Below are 23,733 nucleotides of genomic sequence, written 5' to 3'. Positions count from 1 at the left end.
AATGCTTTGAACAAGATTAAAGATTGCACAAAGCTTTCAAAGTCTTATTTACAGAGGGTTTCGGAGCTGGTTTTGCTGAACAGTTGATGCACAAACAACTTGTCACAGAGTCCTAGAGTGATACAGTGTGGAAACAGGCCCTTCAGCCACTTGCCCACACTGGCCAACATGTCCCAGCAACACAAGTCCTACCTGCCAGCATTTGGCCCATATCCCTCCAAACCTGTCCTATCCATGTACCTGTCTAACTGTTTCTTAAATGATGGGATAGCCCCAGCCTCAACTCCCTCCTCTGGCAGCTTGTTCCATACACCCACCACCCTTTGTGTGAAAAGGTTACCCATCTGATTCCTATTAAATCTTTTCACCTTCAACCTATGTCCTCTGGTCCTCGATTCCCCTACTCTGGGCAAGAGACTCTGTGCATCTACCCGATCTATTCCTCTTGTGATTTTGTACACCTCTATAAGATCACCCCTCATCCTCCTGAGCTCCATGGAATAGAGACCCAGCCTACTCAATCTCTCCCTATAGCTCACACCCTCTAGTCCTGGCAATATCCTCATGAATCTTTTCTGAACCCTTTCAAGATTGACAATATTGTTCCTGTGTCTGAGATTATGGGAAGAAGGCAGGAGAATGGGGTTAGGAGGGAGGGATGGATCAGCCAGTATTGAATGGAGGAGCAGACTTGATGGGCCAAATGGCCTAATTCTGCTCTTGCCATTTAAGGTCATGGTCTTGGGGATTAAGTTGGTTATTCTCTGCCATTTTCACACCTCACCCTTCCATCTCTAGTTTCCCCTCTCGCCTGACTCTCAGTCTGAACACGAAACGTCACCCATTCCTTCTCTCCAGAAATGCTGCCCGTCCCGCTGAGTTACTCCAGCACTTTGTGTCCATCTTCAGTGTAAACCAGCATCTGCAGTTCCTTGTGCAGAGTCCAATTATCACATTCATTGGCCACCGTTGTCCCACTTCACAACCCAGGTTATGGGGAGAAGGCAGAAGAATGGGTTTGAGAGGGAAAAATAGATCAGCTATGACTGAATGGCGGAGTGGGACAAATGGCCTTTTCACCTTTTCCCTGCTGAGCTGATGGCTTATTTCATGACTTCCCATGGGGAGAGAGAATGCAGATATTTCTGAGAGGGCATGTTTAGTTTAGTTTGGAGATACAGCGTGGAAACATGCCCTTCGGCTCACCGAGTCCGCACTGACTAGCGATCCCCGCACCATAACACCACCCTACACACACTCGGCAATTTATACATTTGCGCCAAGCCAATTAACCTACAAACGTGTACGTCTTTGGAGTGTGGGAGGAAACCGAAGATCTCGGATCACGGATCAAACGGTTTGCACATTCTCCCCGTGACCGCGTGGGTTTTCTCCAAGACGTAGAGGTTTGTAGCTTGATTGGCTTTGGTAAAAATTGTAAATTGACCCTAGTGCTAGTGTATGGAGAGATTGCTGGTCGGCATGAACTCAGTGGGCTGAATGGCCTGTTTCCACGCTGTATCTCTAAACTAAACACTACAGCAGGTTTCTGATCGCACAGTCTCCTGGCCGTATGGTCTTCCCCCAAGACCTCCTCACTCTGAGCCAAGAGTGTGTACAATTAGAAGAGCCAGCTACTGAATACCAAATGTGACTTGCGTTAAACAGCCTTGAAATAAACAATAGACAATAGGTGCAGGAGGAGGCCATTCGGCCCTTTGAGCCAGCACCGCCATTCTCTGTGATCATGGCTGATCATCCACAATCAGTACCCTGTTCCTGCCTTTTCCCCATATCCCTTGTCTCCGCTTTCTTTAAGAGCCCTATCCAACTAGCTCTTGAGAGCATCCAGAGAATTGGCTTCCACTGCCTTCTGAGGCAAGTTGCCAAGCTCCCAGACAAGCTGCCAAATCTGGGCTCTGATATTTCTGACTTCCCTGATGAGCTTTATTGATTCTGCGGTGAGTCCATGCAGCAGCTGTCTCGTTGCCGTTTGGCCAGAGAAACCATTGCTCTTGAGATCCTGTTCACACAGTGTTTCTTAATTTCCTGACATTTATTTTTGCATGGTGCATCCGAATTATGAGGATGGCAGAAAATCATTTATCATGTTCATGCCGACTTCTATCATTTAGAGTCAAGGGACTGCAGATGCTGGTTTACACAAAGTGTCGGAGTAACACACGAGTCGGGTGGAATTTTCTGACGTTAGAAATACAGGGCGGAAACTGTCCCTCTGGCACGCTAAAGGGCCTGTCCCACGAGCATGCGACTGCATGCGGCAAGCGCGACCAAACCGGGAGCGGGGGTCGCGCGGAGGTCGAGTGATCACCGTACAGGGCCGGTCCCACGAGCATGCAGCGAGCGCGACCAAACCGGAAGCGGGCGTCGCGCGGAGGTCAAGTGATCCCCGTACGGGGCCGGTCCCACGAGCATGCGACTGCATGCGGCAAGTGCGACCAAACCGGAAGCGGGGGCCGCGCGGAGGTCGAGTGAGTGACATGAAGTTCGAGCGAAGTCCGCGCGTGACGTACGGCATCATGACGCTGCATATGGCATCAAGACGCTGCGTTTGCCCGTCGAGGCGGTGCGTACGGCCTCAATGCGGCTGCGGGCCGGCAGGCCGTGGCCGCGCGGAATTTTTGAACACTGTCAGTTTTTCGGAGCCCCGCGCGATGTCGGGACCAGCTCCGCACAACTCCATACGGCTCCGGCGATCGAAGTGGGACCGGCCCCGCGAGGCCGTACGGCTCGAGCAACCACGTTAGGCCGCGCTTGCCGCATGCAGTCGCATGCTCGTGGGACAGGCCCTTAAGTCCGTGCCGGCCAGTGATCGCCACACAAGGGATCATTTACAATGTTATCAAAGCCAATCAACCTACAAGCTTGTATGTCTTTGGGGTGTGGGAGAAAACCAGAGCCCCCCACCCCCCCAAAATTGAATTCATTACCACAGATGACTGTGGAGGCCAACTCAATGGATATTTTTAAGGAGGAGATTCTTAACTAGTAAGGGCGCGGGGGTTACGGGGAGAAGGCAGGAGAATGGGATTGAGAGGGAAACGTAGATCGGCCATGATTGAATGGCGGACTAGACTTGATGGGCTGAATGCTCCTAGAACTTATGAACCTAACACCTGCTTCTCTCTGGTAGATGCTGGAGAAACTCAGCGGGTGCGGCAGCATCTATGGAGCGAAGGAAATAGGCAACGATTTGGGTCGAAACCCGGAAGGGTTTCGGCCCGAAACGTTGCCTATTTCCTTCAGTTTCTAATTTGCCTATTTGCCTATTTTGCCTATTTTCTTCAGTTTGCCCATTTCCTTCAGTTTCGGCCCGAAACGTTGCCTATTTCCTTCGCTCCATAGATGCTGCTGCACCTGCTGAGTTTCTCCAGCATTTATGTCTACCTTCGATTTTCCAGCATCTGCAGTTCCTCCTTAAACATGCTTCTCTCTCAGTCTCTTTACAATCTTGATGAAAGGCCACCATCTCGAAAAACCATTAATTTTGCCTATTTCCTCCACTCATGCCGCCTGCCCTGTCTTTCTCTTTTTTTTTTTTTTCCCCAATTTAAAAAATGAGTGGCAACACTCATACAAATGAAGTCGTCCTTGAATCGATATGTTTGCACCCTGTGTCTCGTAATCGTTCTATGATTAAAGCCTGCGGTTTTCCTGACGAACGAACAGGGAATTAACTATTCAGGAAGTGGTTCTGATGACATTTATTAATGAGTCTGCTTCATTTGCTACAAAACACCACTTCTGGATGTATTTGCATGCAAATCCACTCTGGTACAAAATAGTCCTGTGTTCGATGTGACATGATTAGCAAGTGGAATGATTTATATAAAATACTACTGCAGTTGTACACGGTCTTGGTGAGACCACACCTGGACTATTGCGTACAGTTTTGGTCTCCTAATCTGAGGAAAGACATTCTTGCCATTGCCATTCTTGTACAGAGAAGGTTCACCAGACTGATTCCTGGGATGGCAGGACTTTCATATGAAGAAAGACTGGATAGACTCGGCTTGTATTTGCTAGAATTTAGAAGATTGAGGGGGGATCTTATAGAAACTTACAAAATTCTTAAGGGGTTTGACAGGCTAGATGGAGGAAGATTGTTCCTGATGTTGGGGAAGTCCAGAACAAGGGGTCACAGTTTAAGGATAAGGGGGAAATCTTTTAGGACTGAGATGAGAAAAACATTTTTCACACAGAGAGTGGTGAATCTCTGGAATTCTCTGCCACAGAAGGTAGTTGAGGCCAGTTCATTGGCTATATTTAAGAGGGAGTTAGATGTGGCCCTTGTGGCTAAAGGGATCAGGGGGTATGGAGAGAAGGCAGGTACAGGATACTGAGTTGGATGATCAGTCATGATCATATTGAATGGCGGTGCAGGGCCGAATGGCCTACTCCTGCACCTATTTTCTATGTTTCTATGTTTCTAAGCAATGCCAGTATGCTCCCAATTGCCTGAACCCCACTGGTTCAGAGAGCATGTAAATATCATTGAATAAAAGTATTGAACAGAGGCAGACAGAGGGGACGTGTAGGAAGGAACTGATGCTGATTTGTACCGAAGATTTCCACCATCTCCACATCTGTGGCTTTTCCTATGGGAAGGAGTCCTCACCACTTGGTGACTACCTCTTCTCCCATCTCTAACAATCCTCCTCCTCTTGGACTGCCCTGGTCGGCCTTCCACCCTCTGGCGACCCCCGTCTGAAGAAGGATTCCGACCCAAAATGTCATCTGTTCCTTTTCTCCAGAGATGCTGCCTGACCCGTTGACTTACCCCAGCATCTCGTGTGTCTATCTTCAAGCACAAGGAACTGTAGGTGCTGGTTTACAGAAAAAGGACACAAAGTGCTGGAGTATCATTACACATAAGCACTTGGATACATCTTAGATAAGCATCTCAGATACAGTACATGTTGACAGCAGTAGCACACTAAGACAATGTACCGAGTGGCCAGTTTGCCACCATTTTCACTGGTTGGTTCTGCTGACTGGTTAGCACGCAACAAATGCTTTTCACTACCTCGGTACAGATGACAATAAACTAGACTGAACTATTTTTAAGTCCCAGTTGTTGTAAGTGCAGGTTTCTTGGCCTGGCTACGACCATGAAATTTGAAATATCTTTATCCATGATTATCCAAAATTTGATTGATAGTTTAACTTGGAGAGCATGGTGGGTGATGTTTCAGGTGGGGACCCTTCTTCAGGCTGATTGTGGTGGGGGGGGGGGAGGGTGGGGAGAGCAGGCAGTTTGGATGCAGAAATTGGAATGTATTTGGTCAGCACTCAACCAAGGCAAGGCAAGGCAACTTTATTTATATAGCACATTTCATACATGAGGCATAAAAGTGCTTCACATAAAAACATGTCATACAATAAAATGAAATAATAAAATGAGATAAAATAGAAGAACGAAAAGAAAAGCAAAATTAAAAATGCATTATAAAAAAAGTGCAAAAAAAGTAAGGTAGAAAGTATCTTTTATTTATGATTATCCAATTATCATAATTGATAATCTGCGGGTGCTAGGAAGGCCTCGACCACGAGTGAACATCTGGGAAGAACGGAGGGGAGGCTGGCTGGACTATGGTGCCTTCCTCACCTTGGTGCCACTGTGTTATGTTGTGTCGTAGACTTTCACTGTTTGTGCTTTTTAAAAAAAAATTCTATTTTATTTTTAATATGTTTTATTATTTATTATTATTTATTTATTTTTATTTTTATGATACTGCCTGTAAGGGAAATTCATTTCGTTGTCTCTAACTGAGACAATGACAATAAATTTGAATACAATACAAAATTTGAATACAATACAATTGTATTATTATTATTATTTTTTTTTTAAATCATCAGTTTTCTGTCTCTAACCCAGCAGCAGCAACAACATAACTGCTTTTTTTATTTTTTATTTTTTATTTTATTTTGCTATATTTAAGAGGGAGTTAGATGTGGCCCTTGTGGCTAAAGCGGTCAGGGGGTATGGAGAGAAGGCAGGTGCAGAATAGTGAGTTGGATGATCAGCCATGATCATGTTGAATGGCGGAGCAGGCTCGAAGGGCCGAATGGCCTACTCCTGCACCTATTTTCTATGTTTCTATAACGCGAGCTTGTAAATGCAACATAGGATCACACTCATCAGTAAATGAACCTTAGGTACACACAATTGCTGGGGAAACTCAGCGGGTTTCCCCAGCAATTGTGTGTACCTTCGATATTCCAGCATCTGCAGTTCCCTTTTGAACAGTAAATGAACCTTCCCTATCTTACTTTAGCGCCAAGTACACTTGCCCAGTCTGGGAACGTTATGTCCCTATTGCCGCCAAGGCAGCAGATGCACAAAAAGTGCCCTGTGTGCCAGTGTCGAGGGCATCTAGATCATGCATGTGCACCCCTTCCATACTGATTAGCCATATCTGCTGTGCGCCAGTGATCCAGTTCCAAATACCGAAGAGATTGCACTAAAAAATGAGCAGCGGAGAAGTGCATTTGTTAGCACATCTGTCAAAGCCCCACATGCCTGGATATGAACCTGACCTTGCACCAAAGATAGACACAAAGTGCTGGAGTAACTCAGCAGGTCAGGCTGCATCTCTGGAGAAAATGGATGGGTGACGTTTCGGGTCGGGATCCTTCTTCAGACTGATTGTAGTTGGGAGAGTGGTGGGGGGTGGGGGGGGGGAAACTGGAAGGAAAAAGCAAAACAAATAAGGACCAGCATAAAAAAGAAATAGCTATAAAAAGAAAACCAATAAAAATAAATTGAAGGGTTTTACTAGTCAATTGCCTTTTCATTAGTCCTTGTTCGCATATTTCGCTTGGGCAGCTTACGATCCAGATGTATGAATATTAATTTCTCTAACTTCAAGTAACCCTTGCTTTCCCTCTCTCTCTCCATCCCTCCCCCATACGAGTTCTCCGACTAGTTTCACTGTCCTCCTGATTAATTTTACGGTTTGTCTACTTCGTTGTCACCTTTCCCCTCAGCCAACAATGAACCATTGTGCATTTCCTGGAGCAGCTTCTGCTTTGATCTGTCCTTTCCACACCTTACCTTTCCATATCTCTAGTTTCCCTCTCTCCCCGACTCTCAGTCTGAAGAAGGGTCTCGACCCGAAACGTCACCCATTCCTTCTCTCCAGAGATGCTGCCTGTCCTGCTGAGTTACTCCAGCATTTTTGTGTATCTTCGGTTTAAACCAGCATCTGAAGTTCCTTCCCACACAGATATTTCTACACAGTTTGCATTTTGTCAGTTTGATATTTGATTGATTATTTAATATCAAATATTATTTTATATGCTTGCTTCAGCCACTCAGTTTTTATGTTGTGAATGAGTAGGTTGTACACTGTGGTACACAGTTCTAGGCATGGTGACAGATATATTGGCCTCAAAGGCGTTTTGCCCATTAACCAGACCCTTAACGTAGCACAGTTTTTATTTTACACTCTTCACTTAATGTAAAATATTTGTAACGATAGATGTAATCCATTTCCTCTGAGAGAATTAAGATTATGTACAACCAAATGGATTATTGATACACGTGTCGTACACAATCCATTTATAATCCCTGTTAGGGCTCGTAAACTAGCACCAACGTGGGTCAGTGCAATACAGGTGGGTCAGATAATTCAACAGGATGGTGTATTAGGCTCAAGGGACAGAATAATACATCTGTACCGATGTTCCAATTAGCATCAAAGATGTAAAAGAATGTATCTCCATGGATGTTTTAGTATCATTGCACAGGATTAGTAGATAGTAAGCTTAACCTTCGGGAAAGAGTGATAAAATGGCAGCACAGTGACACAGCTGATCCTTCACAGCCCCAGAGACCCACGTTCGATCCTGACCTCGCATGTTGTCTGTATAGAGTTAGTACCTGCGACAGTGTGGTTTTGTTATGGGTGCTCCAGTTCCGGTTTCCTTCCACGTCCCAAAGACGTGCAGATTTATAATTATAATATATAATATATAATTTGTAATGCAGAATTGGCCTTGGTAAAACATTTTTTAAATGTTCCCAGAGTGTAGGGAGTGGTTGACAAAGTGGGATAACATAGAATGCATAGAATCACACCGTGTGGAAACTTGCCCATGCCAATCAACATGACCCATCTACACTAGTCTCACCTGCCTGCATTTGGCCCAAATCCCTCCAAACCTAACCATGTACCTGTCACAAATGTTTTTTTAATGTAATACCTGCATCAACTACCTCCTCCGGCAACTTGTTCCATTTACCTACCATTTTTTATGTAAAAGAAAAGTTCCCATTAAATCTCTCCCCATCCCCCTCACAATCTCTCCCCATCTGGCTCTGGTTCTTAATTCCCCTACTCTGGGTAAAAGTCTCTGTATATTTACCCTATCTGTTCCTCGATCTAATACGCACACGCGCACACACACACACACACACACACACACACACACACACACACACACACACACACACACACACACACACACACACACTAATGTGAATGGGCGATCAATGGTTGGCATGGACTCTGTGGGCCGAAGGGCCTGTTTCCATGCTGTATCCCTGAACTAAACTGAAGGCAGCGGAGCCAATCTTATTGCTCCTGGATTATCATCTGTGGTGAATGAGCAGTGAAGTCTTGTCGATGCCATTGCTAATTCTTGAGGATCTTGAATTCTCATATTTTGCTTGAATAAAAGTCCTGGCGAGCTATATCCTCAGAGCTGTTGTTAAGGACATTGCTGGAAGAGTTAACACCATATAAAACTACTTCACACAAAATTTAGTTTGCACAATGTGCACAAGATGTCGAAATCTGGATATACAACTATGTGTCTATTTATTTTGTTTAGAGCATGAATCTATTGTAACAAATACAGGCATCTCTGGAGAAAAAGGAAAGGTGACAATAGACAATAGGTGCAGGAGTATGCCATTTGGCCCTTCGAGCCAGCACCGCCATTCAATGTGATCATCCCCAATCAGTACCCCGTTCCTGCCTTTCCCCCATATCCCCTGACTCTGCTATCTTTAAGAGCCCTATCCAGCTCTCTCTTGAAAGCATCCAGAGAACCTGCCTCCACCGCCCTCTGAGGCAGAAAATTCCACACACTCACAACTCTCTGTGAGGAAAAAGTGTTTCCTCGTCTCTGTTCTAAATGGCAAAAACGTTTCGGGTCCTTCTTCCCGACCTGATGGGTCTCGACCCAAAACGTCACCTATTCCTTCTTCTCCAGAGATGCTGCCGGACCCGCTGAGTTACTCCAGCATTTTGTGTCTAACTTTGACTGCTGTTTTCCTGCATTACGACAGTGCCGACACTTCAAAAATATGTCATTGTTCATAAAACACTTTGGTGCGGGGTGGGGGAAGCTAATGTGAGAATTGCTACAGAAATGCATGTCTATCCTTCCAATTGTTTACCTGAGTGCCAATTATTAAAAGGGTGCAAAATTCCTGACAGAGACAAAGTACAGTTCCTGTTTAAAACGTCTGATATGTCGAGGATAAACCATGTCAAATACACTTCGCGCAAGGACAAATTTGATTGTAATCTTTGTGTAATTAATGTACGAGTGCTTCCTATAATTATTTCAATTGCTGTACGAGCAATGGCACAAAGATTTCTTTATTTATTTAAAAAAAAAAAAAGTTTTGGAACGATTTAGTCGAAGACTGCACTCTCCTCAAGTCTCATGTATTGTACAATGTGCTTCAGGAGCTTCTTCTAACCTTATAAGGGCACAGACCTGAGGTCCACTGGTCCTATTAGTCATGTCGCATTGGAAGTAACTTAATCTCTTCCCTAGATTTACCATCTGCCAGCTCTCTCTTACATTTTAACCAGAATTTTTTTTTTTTTATAAACTTAATTGTTTTGTTTTCACCGTTTCCAATTGAAATTTCATAGCAATTAAATTCTGCAGTACAATGTCTTTGTCAGCCCTGGGGCTAGCCAGTCGTATTATGTCTCTCCAAATACTCCAGTCAAGAATCTTGATTCACTTAAGGAACATATCCCATTATTGCCCAGGATGATACAAAGACAATTTTGCAACCTTTGCATCTCGGAATCTGTTTAAAATGTGGAAAAGAGGCTCAACTTTTGGCAGTGGGCATCATCTCATAAGTGATAGAAGCAAAATAGGCCATTCGGCCCATCAAGTCTACTCTGCCATTCAATCATGGCTGATCTATCTCTCCCTCCTAACCCCATTCTCCTGCCTTCTCCTCATAGGTTCTGGCCTTGCCAGCACTGACTGGCGGAAGGGAGGTGTTTGAGAGGTGACAAGATACAATAGGCTTTCATCCTAACATCCTAATCTGAGGAAGGACATTCTTGCCATAGAGGGAGTACAGAGAAGGTTCACCAGACTGATTCCTGGGATGTCAGGACTTTCATATGAAGAAAGACTGGATAGACTCGGCTTGTACTCGCTAGAATTTAGAAGTTTGAGGGGGGATCTTATAGAAACTTACAAAATTCTTAAGGGGTTGGACAGGCTAGATGCAGGAAGATTGTTCCCGATGTTGGGGAAGTCCAGAACAAGGGGTCACAGTTTAAGGATAAGGGGGAAATCTTTTAGGACCAAGATGAGGAAAACATTTTTCACACAGTGAGTGGTGAATCTGTGGAATTCTCTGCCACAGAAGGTAGTTGAGGCCAGTTCATTGGCTATATTTAAGAGGGAGTTAGATGTGGCCCTTGTGGCTAAAGGGATCAGGGGGTATGGAGAGAAGGCAGGTACAGGGTACTGAGTTGGATGATCAGCCATGATCATATTGAATGGCGGTGCAGGCTCGAAGTGCCGAATGGCCTACTCCTGCACCTATTTTCTATGTTTCTATGTTTTCTTCTGTGGCTTGGTAACAGATTTGGTTCAACATTGCTCTTGGGAAGTTACTTGTGATATTTGACTATGTGCTTGCACAATGCAAATGATAGCTGCAGCTGCACGACAGCATCTCATCTTGGTTTAGTTTAAAGATGACAGCATGGAAACAGGCCCTTCGGCCACTGAGTCCGTCCTGACCAACGGTCGTGCGTACACTATGCTACACACCAGGGACAATTTACAGAAGCAAATTAACCTACAAACCCACATGTCTTTGGAGTGTGGGAGAAACCGGAGCACCAGGAGAAAACCCACGTGGTCACAGGGAGAACGTACAAACTTCGCACAGACAGCACCCGTGGTCAGGATTGAACCTGGGTCTCTGGGACTGCAAAGCAACACTGTAAGACAGCTAGTCTTTCTGAGCACCTTGAATCTAAAGGGCCTGTCCCACGAGCATGTGACTGCATGCGGCAAGCGCGACCTATCGTGGTCGCTTGAGCCGTACGGCCTCGCGGGGCCGGTCCCACTTCGATCGCCGGAGCCGTATGGAGTTGTGCGGAGCTGGTCCCGACATCGCGTGGGGCTCCGAAAAAACTGACACTGTCCAAAAATTCCGCGTGGCAACGGCTTGCCGGCCCACAGCCGCCTCGACGCCGTACGCACCGCCTCGACGGGCGTGCGCAGCGTCTCGACGCTGGTCTTGTTTATCTTTCAGTCCCCCCCCCCCCATACAATCGGACTGAAGAAGGGTCCCAACCCGAAACATCACCTATCTATTTTCTCCTGAGATGCTGCCTGACCCGCTGAGTTACTCCAGCACTTTGTGTCCATCTCTGAACCTTCCTGATATTCATAGTAGCAGAATTAGACCATTCTGCCCATCAGGTCTACTCTGCCATTCAATCATGGCTGATCTACCTTTCATTCTCAACCCCATCTCCAGCCTTCCCTCTGTAACCACTGACACTCGTGCCAATCACCAGTCTCTGTCAATCTCCACTTTATAAAATATCCATTGACTTGGCCTCCACTGCCTTCTGCGGCAATCAATTCCACAGATTCACCAGCCTCAGACTAATTACATTTCTTCTCATTTGCTTTCTGTAATCGAATTCTGCATGCCTTGTGCACTTTGTATCCTTCGACTCAAATCCCTTGATTTTGATATTTTAAATTGCCTCCATTATATTCAACCCCTCTCCTTCAATTAGCCAACGCTATACACCCTTCCCCTTGCAGAATAGGAATAAACAGATGCCACTCCAAAACTGGCCGTAACATCATCGTCTATCTCTCGTTTACCCTTTCCCATGAATTTCACTGAAGAATAGTCTCGACCTGAAACGTCACCCATTCCTTCTCTCCAGACATGCTGCCTGTCCCGCTGAATTACTCCAGCATGTTGTGCCTACCTTCGGTTTAAACCAGCATCTGCAGTTCCTCCCTACACAAGCCATTTTGGAAACCTTGCTAAAGAATTTCTCCTGAACCTTCTCTTCAGTATCAGGAGCACAGGGCCAACCTGGGTTTGACCCCTTCCTTGAAAGATAGAAAGACAAGTGCAATAGTAGGTTAAACATAAAATGCTGGAGTAACTCAGTGGGTCAGCATCTGTGGAGGGAATGGACAGGTGATGTTTTGGGTCCAGATCAATTTTTGTTTTTGATCTTATTACACTTCGTAGAACAAAGGACAGAACAGAACAAGACAGGAACAGGACAGTTCACTGTCGGTGCCAGATTAAACTTAATCTCCTCTGCCTGTATGTGATCTGTACACCTCCATCCCCCGCATGTCCTGCCGAAGCCTCTTAAATACCACTATCATCTGCATCCACCACCACCTCTGGCAGCACATTCCACACACCCACCACTCTCTATGGCGGAAAAAAAATCTTGTCCCGAACACCCCCTTTAAACTTACCCCTCTCAGCCACATGAAGCCATTTTTAAAATTGCCTTTTTGTTATGTTGAACGATTTATTTAAAAGTAAAAATTAAATTACTTAACAGTCCTCACACCACGAGAGAGGAGCAAGGATGGAACTTGAAGCACCAGCTGCTCCCATAGCTTAATTCACTCAAAGGTAAGGGTGGGTTAGTAAGGGTGTCGGGGTTATGGGGAGAAGATGGGAGAATGGGGTTGTTTGATTAAAATTCCCATCACGGATAATAGCCTCTGCAGCTCCTTGTGTCCTTGTACCTCCAGGTGATAAGGTCGACTAGAAGATGATTTTTACCAAAAAAATATTAGTGTGGAAACAGGCCCTTCAGCCCAACTTGCCCATGCTGACAAACATGCCCCATTTGCACTAGTCCCACCATCCCACCTACCTGTGTTTGGCCCATATCCTTCTAAACCTGTCCTATCCATGTACCTGGACAAAATGTGTGGGAACGTCACCCATTCCTTCTCTCCAGAGATGCTGCCTGTCCCGCTGAGTTACTCCAGCACTTTGTGTCTACCTACCCATATAGCTGTCCAAATGTTTTTTCAAATGTGATGATATTCGATTTTTCCCTCTTGTCTCAATCAACGTTGCATTTACTTGAAGCTCTTCTAAATTTGATTCCAGTGGAGAAATAAGCCCGGTCATCGTTTTCCAAGCAGTGCGGTGCAGATAAGGTGTTTCAATTACATTTCCTCCTGGGTGGTTTTTATTCTGGCACTGGAGAAGGGAGCGAGTAGGATTATTGAGTTTGGCAGGATGTAAAGAGCTGAAATATATTGTCCGGTCCCCAAGGAGTACCCTCATCAGTGTATTTCAAGCTGATTGCTTTCGGGCTGTCTTGCGTTATAATTCTCAGTAACTTCAAAAGGCGAATGGACATATTAGAGAGCCAATACCTCATTGCAGTGAAGTGCAGAATGAACAGGACAAAATAATCCAGAAAAGCCATTTTGGACCCAACCAACAAACAGCTAACAATGGACTATTTCCTTTATCATTACTTTTTTGCATATCTTTCATTCATTGTTCTTTATCTTTCCACATCATCGTCTATATCCCTCGTTTCCCTTTCCTGTGACTTTCAGTCTGAAGAAGGGTCTCTACCCGAATCGTCACCCATTCCTTCTCTCCAGAGATGCTGCCTGTCCTGCTGAGTTACTCCAGCATTTTGTGTCCACCTTCGGTTTTATCCAACATCTGCAGTTCCTCCCTGCACAAGCCAGTTTGGAAACCTTGCTAAAGTATTTCTCCTGAACCTCCTCCTAATATCCAAGTTCAGTATCAGTAGCACAGGGCCAACCTGGGTTTGACCCGTGCCTTGATAGATAGAAAGAAAATTGCAGATGCTGGAAATCTAAAATAGCATCAGTAAAATTATACACATATAGAGCAGTGGGTGTATGAAATGAGCTGCCGGAGGAGGTAGTTGAGGCAGGGACTATCCGAACATTTAAGAAACAGTTGGGCAGGTACATGGATAGGACTGGTTTTGAAGGATGGGTCAAAAGCAGGTGGGGCTAGTGCAGATGGGACGTGTTGGTCTGGGCGGGTAAGTTGGGCTGAAGGGCTGCAGATGCTAGAATCTTCAACAAAACATAAAGGGTTGGAGTAACTCAGCAGGACAGGCAGTCTGAAGAAGCGTCCCACCCCAAACCCTCAGTTACAGTTTTGTTTATTGTCACGTGTAGTGAGGTACAGTGAAAAGCTTTTGTTGTGTGCCATCTAGCCAGCAAAAAGAGAATACATGGTTGCAATTGAGCCATTTACAGTGTGTAGATACATGATAAGGGAATAGGGTTTAGTGCAAGGTAAAGCCAGCAAAGTCCGATCAAGGATAGTCCAAGGGTCATCAATGAGGTAGTTAGTACTACAGCATTGCTCTCTAGGTTTGGTAGGATGATTCAGTTGCCTGATAACTCCTCTCCTCTCAACACCTCTCCATTCCCTCCACAGATGCCCACACTGAGTTACTCCATCATCCTGTATTTTACTTAATTGTGAGACACTCTCTAAGTTTCATATAAATAGGAAGAAACTGCACATGCTGGTTTATACCAAAGATGGACACAAAGTGCTGGAGTAACTAATTGGGTCCAGAATCTGAAGAAGGGTCCCGACCCGAGATGTCACCTATCCTTTTTCTCCAGCGATGCTGCCTGACCCACTGAGTTATTCCAGCATTTTGTATCTATCATCGCTCTAATGTTCTCCCACTTTGGGCGGAAGGGCTTATTTCACCAGTAGAGTCCTAGCCATAAGCGTGATACAGTGTGGAAACAGGCCATTCCACCCAACTTGCACACACCGGCCAACATGCCCCAGCTATGCTAGACCTACCTGCCCATGTTTGGTCCTTATCCCTCTAAACCTGTCCTATCCACATACTTGTCCAACTGTTTCTTAAATGTTGGGATAGTCCCTGCCTCAACTACCTCCTCTGGCAACTTGTTTCATACACCCTTTGTGTGGAAAAAGTTACCCTTCTGATTCCTATTAAATCTTTTCCCCTTCACCTTAAATCTATGTCCTCTGGTCCTTGACTCTCCTACTCTGGGCAAGAGACTTTGTGAATCTACCCAATCTATTCCTCTCATGATTTTATACACCTCAATAGGATCATCTTATCCTCCTGTGCTCCATGGAATGGAGTCCCAGCCCTCTCAACCTCTCCTATAGCTCAGACTCTCTTGTCCTAGCAACATCCTTGTAAATATGTAAGAAAGAACTGTAGATGCTGGTTTAAGCCGAAGCTGGGCACAAAAAAAGCTGGAGTAACTCAGCTGGACAGGCAGCATCTGTGGAGAGAAGGAATGGGTGGGTGAAATGTCCCTTCTTTCCAGAGATGCCGCCTGTCCTGTTGAGTTATTCCACCTTTTCGTGTCTATCCTTGTAAATCTTCTATGTACCCTTTCCAGCTTGCCACCATCTTTCCTATAACATGGTGCTCAGAACTGAGCACAATACTCTAAATGTAGAAACATAGAAAATAGGTGCAGGAATAGGCCATTCAGCCCTTCGAGCCTGCACCACCATTCAATATGATCATGGCTGATCATCCAACTCAGTATCCCATCCCTGCCTTCTCTCCATACCCCCTGATCCCTTTAGCCACAAGGGCCACATCTAATTCCCTCTTAAATATAGCCAATGAACTGGCCTCAACTACCTTCTGTGGCAGAGAATTCCACAGATTCTCCACTCTCCGTGTAAAAAATAATTTTCTCATCTCGGTCCTAAAAGACTTCCCTCTTATCCTTAAACTGTGACCCCTAGTTCTGGACTTCCCCAACATCGGGAACAATCTTCCTGCATCTAGCCTGTCCAACCCCTTAAGAATTTTGTAAGTTTCCATAAGATCCCCCCCCCCTCCTCAATCTTCTGAATTCTAGCGAGTACAAGCCGAGTCTATCCAGTCTTTCTTCATATGAAAGTCCTGCCATCCCAGGATGTAGCCTCGCCAACGTCTCATACAATTGCAACATGGCCTCTCAACTCCCATCCTCAGTCCAATGAGGATGATTGGTTCCTGTTCAATCTGTTAAACATCTTCTGCAAGAACCAGCGCGCCAGACGCCGCTATCATTGTTACGAAAACAAACTTATTGCTTGCAAGTATATTCAACGTGACAGATCGATTGCATATTTACAAATGGCAAGAAACGTCGCCAAGTAAACCGAATTTAACTGAACAAGGGTCCCCGCACTTAATGTGTGGGAAGGAACAGCAGATGGTGGTTTAAACTGAAGACAGACACACAAAAGATGGAGTAACTCAGCGGAGGTAGACAAAAGTGCTGGGGAAACTCAGCGGCTGAGGCAGTATCTGTGGAGCGAAGGAAATAGACAACGTTTCGGGCCGAAATCCTTCTTCAGACTTCAGCGGGACGGGCAGCATCTCAGGAGAGAAGGAATGGGTCGAGTCACGGGAAAATGCCTTTCAGTCTGAAGAAGGATCTCGACCCGAAACGTCACCCATTCCGTCTCTCCAGAGATGCTGCCTGTCCCGCTGAGTTCCTCCAGCACTTTGTGTTTTGCTCAAGAAAGACTCCAACATCTGCAGTTCCTTCCATCCCCAATCAATTCGTGCAATTAATTAATTGATTTTTCCAGCTTAAACCATCTGTGTTCAGTTAAATTTCCCCCCAAATTCTCACAAAACGCAACCAGCCTTTTTCCAAAAAGTGCTCGGCGCGATTTCGCCCTCGGGTGCTGGCTCTGATAGAAGAATTTCAATGAAAATGTTAACGTAATATCCATCGACTGCCAAAGATCCGACATGCTCTGTTAGTACGTTAGAATCTCAGCATCTGCAAATTTTTTTCAAACCAACTTTCTGATGAGTCTGTGTGCATTGGGTATAATGATAAAATAGCAATGTGTAACATTGCCAGATACCCGGGTTAGGTTGAGCGCTTTTGCGTTGGAAAAGATAGCGCAGAGCAGGAGGAATGCATTAAGACCGGGGGCCGAACTCTGTACAATGAAGTGTGTACGAAGGAACTGCAGGTGTTGGTTGACACCGAAGATAGTCTCAAAATGCTGGAGTAACTCAGCGGGTCAGGCGGCACCTCTGTAGAAAACGAATAGACGATGTTTCGGGTCTGAAGAAGGGTCTAAACCCGAACCTTTCTCCAGAGATGCTGCCTGACCCACTGAGTTACGCCAGCATTCTCTGTCCTATTTTCGGTACAATATTATACTGAGGCTCTATAAGGCGCTGGTAAGGTCGCATTTGGAATATTGTCAGCAATTTGGAGCACTATATCTGAGGAAGGATGTGCTGGCTCTGGAGAGGGTCCAGAGGAGGTTTACAAGAAAGATCCCAGGAATCAGTAGGATAACCTATGATGAGCGTTTGTCGGCACTGGGTTGGAGTTGAGAAGAATGAGAGGGGAGAAGGGGGGGGGGGGGGGGGGGCTCATTGATATATACAACAGTGAAAGGCTTATATGGAGGGATGCTTCCATGAGTGGGAGAGTCTAGGACTAGAGGCCATAGTCTCAGAATTAAAGGATGCTCTTTTAGGAAGGAGATGAGGAGAAAATTATTTCGTCAGGGGGTGGTGAATCTGTGGGATTATTTGCCACAGAGGCTGTGGAGGCCAAGTCAATGGATATTTTTAAGGCGGAGATAGATTCTTGTTTAGTACAGGTGTCAGAGGTTATGGGGAGAAGGTAGGAGACTGGGGTTTGGAGGGAGAGATAGATCAGCCGTGATTGAATGGCGGAGTAGACGATGGGTCGAAGGGCCCAATTCTACTCCTATCACTTATGACTTTATAAGGCAACTCAAATCTCTATCTTCGTGCCCGACTGTCTTAACGTTCAAAGGATGGACTTTGGAGCGCGAAACAAGAAACGGCAGCTGGTGGCGTCTTGAGCCAAACACCAAGTGTGCGGGAAGGAACTACAGATGCTGGGTTAAAGCACAGATAGATACAAAATGCTGGAGTAACTCAGCGGGACAGGCAGCATCTCTGGAGAGATGGAATTTGTGACGTTTCGGGTCGAGACCCTGCTTCACAACAAGTGTTGGGGGAAGGTACACAAAAATGCTGGAGAAACTCAGTGGGTGCAGCAGCATCTATAGAGCGAAGGAGATAGGCCATATTTCGGGCCGAAACCCTTCTTCAGAATCACGTTGGGGTGGTGGAGTGTTGGGGGAACTTGGCGGGTCGGGCAGCATCTGTGGAGGGAATGGGCAGGCGACGTTTCGAGTGGGGAATCCTTTCTTCAGTCCCTGGCCCGTGTTCCTGCGTACATTTTCCTTGTGGGAGCGGTGGGATTCTGCACATTCTCCTTGCCTCTGTGAGGACAATAAATAAAATGCCAGCTCCAAGCCTGCTAAGGGCGGCGGCAGCGACTACATTTGCGCCAACACCAGTGTGAAAAAAAATAATGTAGGTAGGAACTGCAGATGCTGGTTTAAGCCGAAGATAGACACGAAAAGCTGGAGTAACTCAGCGAGTCAGACAGCATAAGCATCTCTCGGGAGAAGGAATGGGTGGCGTTTCGGGTCGAGACCCTTCTTCAGATTAGATTCGGGGACATTGTGCCGAGATAAGGACTCTTGCGTGGCGTGGTAGACCAAACGGCGCACACACACGCACACGCGGACGGGTTGACGCAGATGGATAGGACATGACTTGAGGTTGCAAAGGAAAAGAAAAGAAAATGACCTCCCAATTGGGGAAAAACAAGGAACTGCAGATGCTGTTTAACCACCAACAAAATACAAAGTGCCGGAGTAACATAGTGGGTGAAGCAGCATCTCTGGAGAACATGAATCCGACCAGAAACGTCACCAATCACTATCCCCCAGAGTTGCTGCCTGACCCGCTGAGTTAACCCAACATTTTGTATGTGTGAATTGGACACTCGGGGAACTGCAGATGCTGGTATTTTGAACAAAACACCAGATGCGGGAGGAACTCTGCGGGTCGGGCAGCATCTGGGGAGGGGTGAGTGGGGGGGGGGGGGGGGGGGGGGGAGGAGGAGGGAGGGGGGGGGGGAGAGGAGGAGGAGGGGGAGAGGAGGGAGGACGTTTCGGGTCGGGACCCTTCATCGGTCTCGACCCGAAACGTCGCCTATTCCTTCTCTCCAGAGACGCTGCCTGCCCCGCTGAGCTGCTCCAGCTATTTTGTGCCTATCTTCGGTTTGAACCAACATCAGCAGTTCTATTCCTAAACCTTTAATCGGGATTGGATTGGGACCATTCTACGAATTCCCATCTGAACGAAAGATGTTAGACTACACTAAAACCAACCAACCCCCACAATAACATTGGCCCCGTGTCTGACTCGGATCGGGGTTCACCCATGAACTGCTTCGACATGTTCTGTCCATGTCGCTCTTACGGGCTCAGGATTCCAGAACCCGACTGCATTTCTACATTTCTTCCACCACACTTGCCTCCCTTCATCCTCGATCTCTCTGTTGTGGAGACGAGAGCTTCCCTATGAGCTTTAGGGAATTTTATTAACCGCGATTAACCCTGCCATCAGCCTCCTCTGCTACAGATTAGCAACTCGGCGCATCCATCGCTCTCCAGTCTCCCTGTTCTCCAGTATCCTGGAACATTGCTGCCCCATTCCTGGTGGTCCCTGTAGCGTGGTGATCTGGCGGAATACACTGGGCTCACTGTGATCTATCTAATATTTCATACCTTTCTGGAGTTTTACTCTAACTCGAGTATCTCGCGTGCTTCCTTAACCTCTATGATCTAATATGTTATACCTTTCAGATCTTGCACTCTAGCGCGAGTATCTCGCCTGCTTTTTTAACCATTGTAATCAGTGATCTATGTCATATTTTATACATTTCGGGTCTTGAAGGGGAGAAGGCAGGAGCATGAGATTGAGGGGGGAAGATAGATCAGCCACGATTAAATGGCGGAGTAGTCTTGATGGGCCGCATGGCCTCATTCTATTCCTATCTCTTATGGACTAAGATAGTTATTTTTCTGCCGTTTTCACACCTTACACTTCCATATCTTTAGTTTCCCTCTCCCCTGACTGAAGAAGGGCCTCGACCCGAAACGTCACCCATTCCACCTCTCCAGAGATGCTGCCTGTCCCGCAGAGTTACTCCAGCATTTTTTGTCCATCTTCGGTGTAAACCAGCATCTGCAGTTCCTTCCTATACACGAAGATGGTGAGGCTGGTTCAAATCCCAAAGAGTGGAGTGAATTCAATCAGTGAATTCAATTCACTGCTGAGTTGATGGTTCCATGCTTATTTGATGACTTTCCATGGACAGAGAAGGCAGATATTTCTAAGAGAAGGCAGGAGAATGGGGTTAGGAGGGAGAGATAGATCAGCCATGATTGAAAGGCAGTGTAGACTTGATGGGCCGAATGACCTGATTCTGCTCCTATAACTTATGAACCTAGTACTCCATCTCGTACTTTCTTAACCACCGCGATGAATGACCCACCTAATATTTTGTACTTTTCTGGACGTGTACTCTAAATGCGAGGATTTCGCATGCTTGCTTAACCACTGTCTGTCTAATACTTCATGCCGTCCTGTTCTCATTCTTGAACGTTGAGTATCCAGGGATACGTGAAGCAGGGGGCCACAGTTTAAGAATAAGGAGTAAGACATTTAGAACGGAGACGAGGAAACACTTTTTCTCTCAGAGAGTGGCGAGTCTGTGGAATTCTCTGCCTCAGAGGGCGGTGGAGGCAGGTTCTCTGGATGCTTTCAAGAGAGAGCTAGATAGGGCTCTTAAAGATAGTGGTCAGGGGATAGGGGAGAAGGCGGGGTACTGATTGGGGATGATCAGCCATGATCACATAGAATGACGGTGCTGGCTCGAAGGGCCGATTGGCCTACTCCTGTGTCTATTGTCTCTTGACCTGCTCCGCTAGATCGCTCGTAGACACAACATGCTGGAGTAACCCAGCGGGTCAGGCAGCATCTCCGGAGGAAATGAACGGGTGACGTTTCGGGTCGAGACCCTTCTTCAGACTGGGAGTCGGGGAGGGGAAAAGGGAAACGAGAGATATAGACGGAAATGTGGAACAAATGAATGAGAGATGTTACTCCAACTTTTTGTGCCTATCTTCGGCAATCTTCAGGCTAGATGCAGGAAGATTGTTCCCGATGTTGGGGAAGTCCAGGACAAGGGGTCACGGTTTAAGGATAAAGGGGAAATCTTTTAGGACAGAGATGAGAAAAACATTTTTCACACAGAGTGGTGAATCTCTGGAACTCTCTGCCACGGAAGGTATTGAGGCCACAGTTCATTGGCTATATTTAAGAGGGCGTTGGATGTAGCCATTGTGGCTAAAGGGATCAGGGGGTATGGAGAGAAGGCAGGTACAGGATACCGAGTTGGATGATCAGCCATGATCATATTATAATAATAATAATGGATGGGATTTATATAGCGCCTTTCTAATACTCAAGGCGCTTTACATCGCATTATTCATTCACTCCTCAGTCACACTCGGTGGTGGTAAGCTACTTCTGTAGCCACAGCTGCCCTGGGGCAGACTGACGGAAGCGTGGCTGCCAATCTGCGCCTACGGCCCCTCCGACCACCACCATTCACTCACACACATTCACACACAGGCAAAGGTGGGTGAAGTGTCTTGCCCAAGGACACAACGACAGTATGCACTCCAAGCGGGATTCGAACCCGGCTACCTTCCGGTTGCCAGCCGAACACTTAGCCCATTGCGCCATCTGTCGTCCCGTATTGAATGGCGGTGCAGGCTCGAAGGGCCGAATGGCCTACTCCTGTGCTTATTTACTATGTTTCTATGTTTCTAACCCAGCGGGTCAGGCAGCATGTCCGTAGAAAATGAACGGGTGACGTTTCGGGTCGAGACCCTTCTTCAGACTGGGGGGGGGGGGGGGGGGGGAGAGACGACGGGGGGTGGCGGAACACGTGGGGGGGGGGGGGGGGAGGACGAGAGATGTAGGCGGAAATGTGGAACAAATGAATGAGAGATGTTACTCCAACATTTTGTGTCTATCTTCGGTTTCACACCCAGCATTTGCAGTTCCGTCCTGAACATTTTGCAAAAGCCACCTCTGTTCCTCTAATCCTGTGGACTCCCTCCCCAAATGCATCACCTTCGCACGGGAACCGTGCGAGGGTGATGCATTTGCGGAGGGAGTCCATGGGATCCGACTTTGTTTGTCCCAGGAGGGAATTGGGGGTTCGAACCCCCGTTAGAAAGTTCACCTGTCCAGCGCGATGGCGGTCATGGAGTAGATGCTCGCGAACATGGCCGTGATGGGGAAGAAGTTCTGGAAGCGGCAGTAGCCGGCGCCGAAGTACCAGTCGTTGTGGATGCTGTAGACAAAGTTGATGACGGTGTTGAAGGCGGCCATGGAGACCTCGGCGAAGGCCAGGTTGACCAGCAGGTAGTTGGTGACCGTCCGCATCCTCTTGTGGGCCAGGATAATCCACATGACGACCAGGTTGCCGCACACGGCCACTACCACCATGATGGAGTAGGCGAAAGCCCAGAGGATGATCAACCACTTGGGTTGCAAGAATTTGGTGTCGGTGAGCTCGGTGCCGTTGCCGGGGCTGGAGCCGTTCCAGGTGCCATTGGCGGCGGCGATGTCCATAGCGGCGGCTCCGACCAACCCCTCCCTCGCCCTCCTTCCACAGAGAGAGAACCCAGTCCCCAGTCTGATAGTCCTCTAACCTTTAGAAGCTCCGTGCATGTTGGGCAGAAGCAGCCCGCGATACCCAGCAACCAAATTCGCTCATGCCCTCTCCCCCTTCATAGGGCAGGTCTTCCAAGTGAAACTTTGCTGATCCATGTGTGGGTTTGAGTGTGGGCAGCGGCGGCGGGTGTCCAGTCCTTGTTGTTTCAGCCACAGGTGTCGCCTTCTGTCCTGCCGCCTGGCAGACACACACTGAGAAATGGGAGGCGGCTGCGGGTGGATTTAACAACAACCGCGTTGCACGGGAGACGTCAGTGCTCGGGGAGGGAACGCTACAACAACCGCGGGACCTCCCCCTTCCACCCCCTCCTCCTCAATTGTCCCCCAGAGACCCCACTTCACCAGATCTGGAGTAAAAGGTGCACTGCCGGCGAGAGACGAGAAAGACGGCATCTGTGCGTTTTAATCCATTGTGTGTAAGAAGGAACCGCAGATGCTGGTTTTCACCGAGGACGGGCACAAAATGCTGGAGTAACTCAGCGGGACAGGCAGCGTCTCCGGAGAGAAGGAACGGGTGACATTTCAGAGTCTGAAGAAGGGTCTCAACCCGAAACGTCACCTATTCCTTCTCTCCAGAGATGCTGCCCGACCCGCTGAGTTACTCCAGCATTTAGTGCCTATCTTCGTCATAATTCATTGTTTGATCTGTATCGTTGGTTGTACAACTGACTTGGCTTTGGCACAGATTTGGCTATTATTAATATATGGTATTATTAATTATTGGGTTAGTGAAGCAGTTTAAAGAGAA

The 23,733-nt window shown here is 46.9% G+C and overlaps 1 protein-coding gene across 3 annotated transcripts in view; it reads right to left on the bottom strand.

Annotated features, from left to right (window-relative positions):
* Positions 1 to 22,931, bottom strand: part of LOC116967247 (substance-P receptor-like) — a 44,979-nt gene extending 22,048 nt beyond the window's left edge. For all 3 annotated transcript variants that reach the window (XR_004410187.1, XM_033013707.1, XM_033013708.1), the window contains exon 1: positions 22,492 to 22,931. Coding sequence is in view for 2 of the 3 variants with exons in the window: in XM_033013707.1 (XP_032869598.1) it covers positions 22,492 to 22,883 (392 nt within the window). In the remaining variant the exon portion in view is untranslated. The remainder of the gene's footprint in view (positions 1 to 22,491) is intronic.
* Positions 22,932 to 23,733: the final 802 nt, after the last annotated feature.

The sequence above is a fragment of the Amblyraja radiata genome, chromosome 39 (assembly GCF_010909765.2).
Source record: "Amblyraja radiata isolate CabotCenter1 chromosome 39, sAmbRad1.1.pri, whole genome shotgun sequence".
In the NCBI taxonomy this organism is placed as follows: Eukaryota; Metazoa; Chordata; class Chondrichthyes; order Rajiformes; family Rajidae; genus Amblyraja; species Amblyraja radiata.
This window is presented reverse-complemented; position numbering and strand designations above follow the sequence as displayed.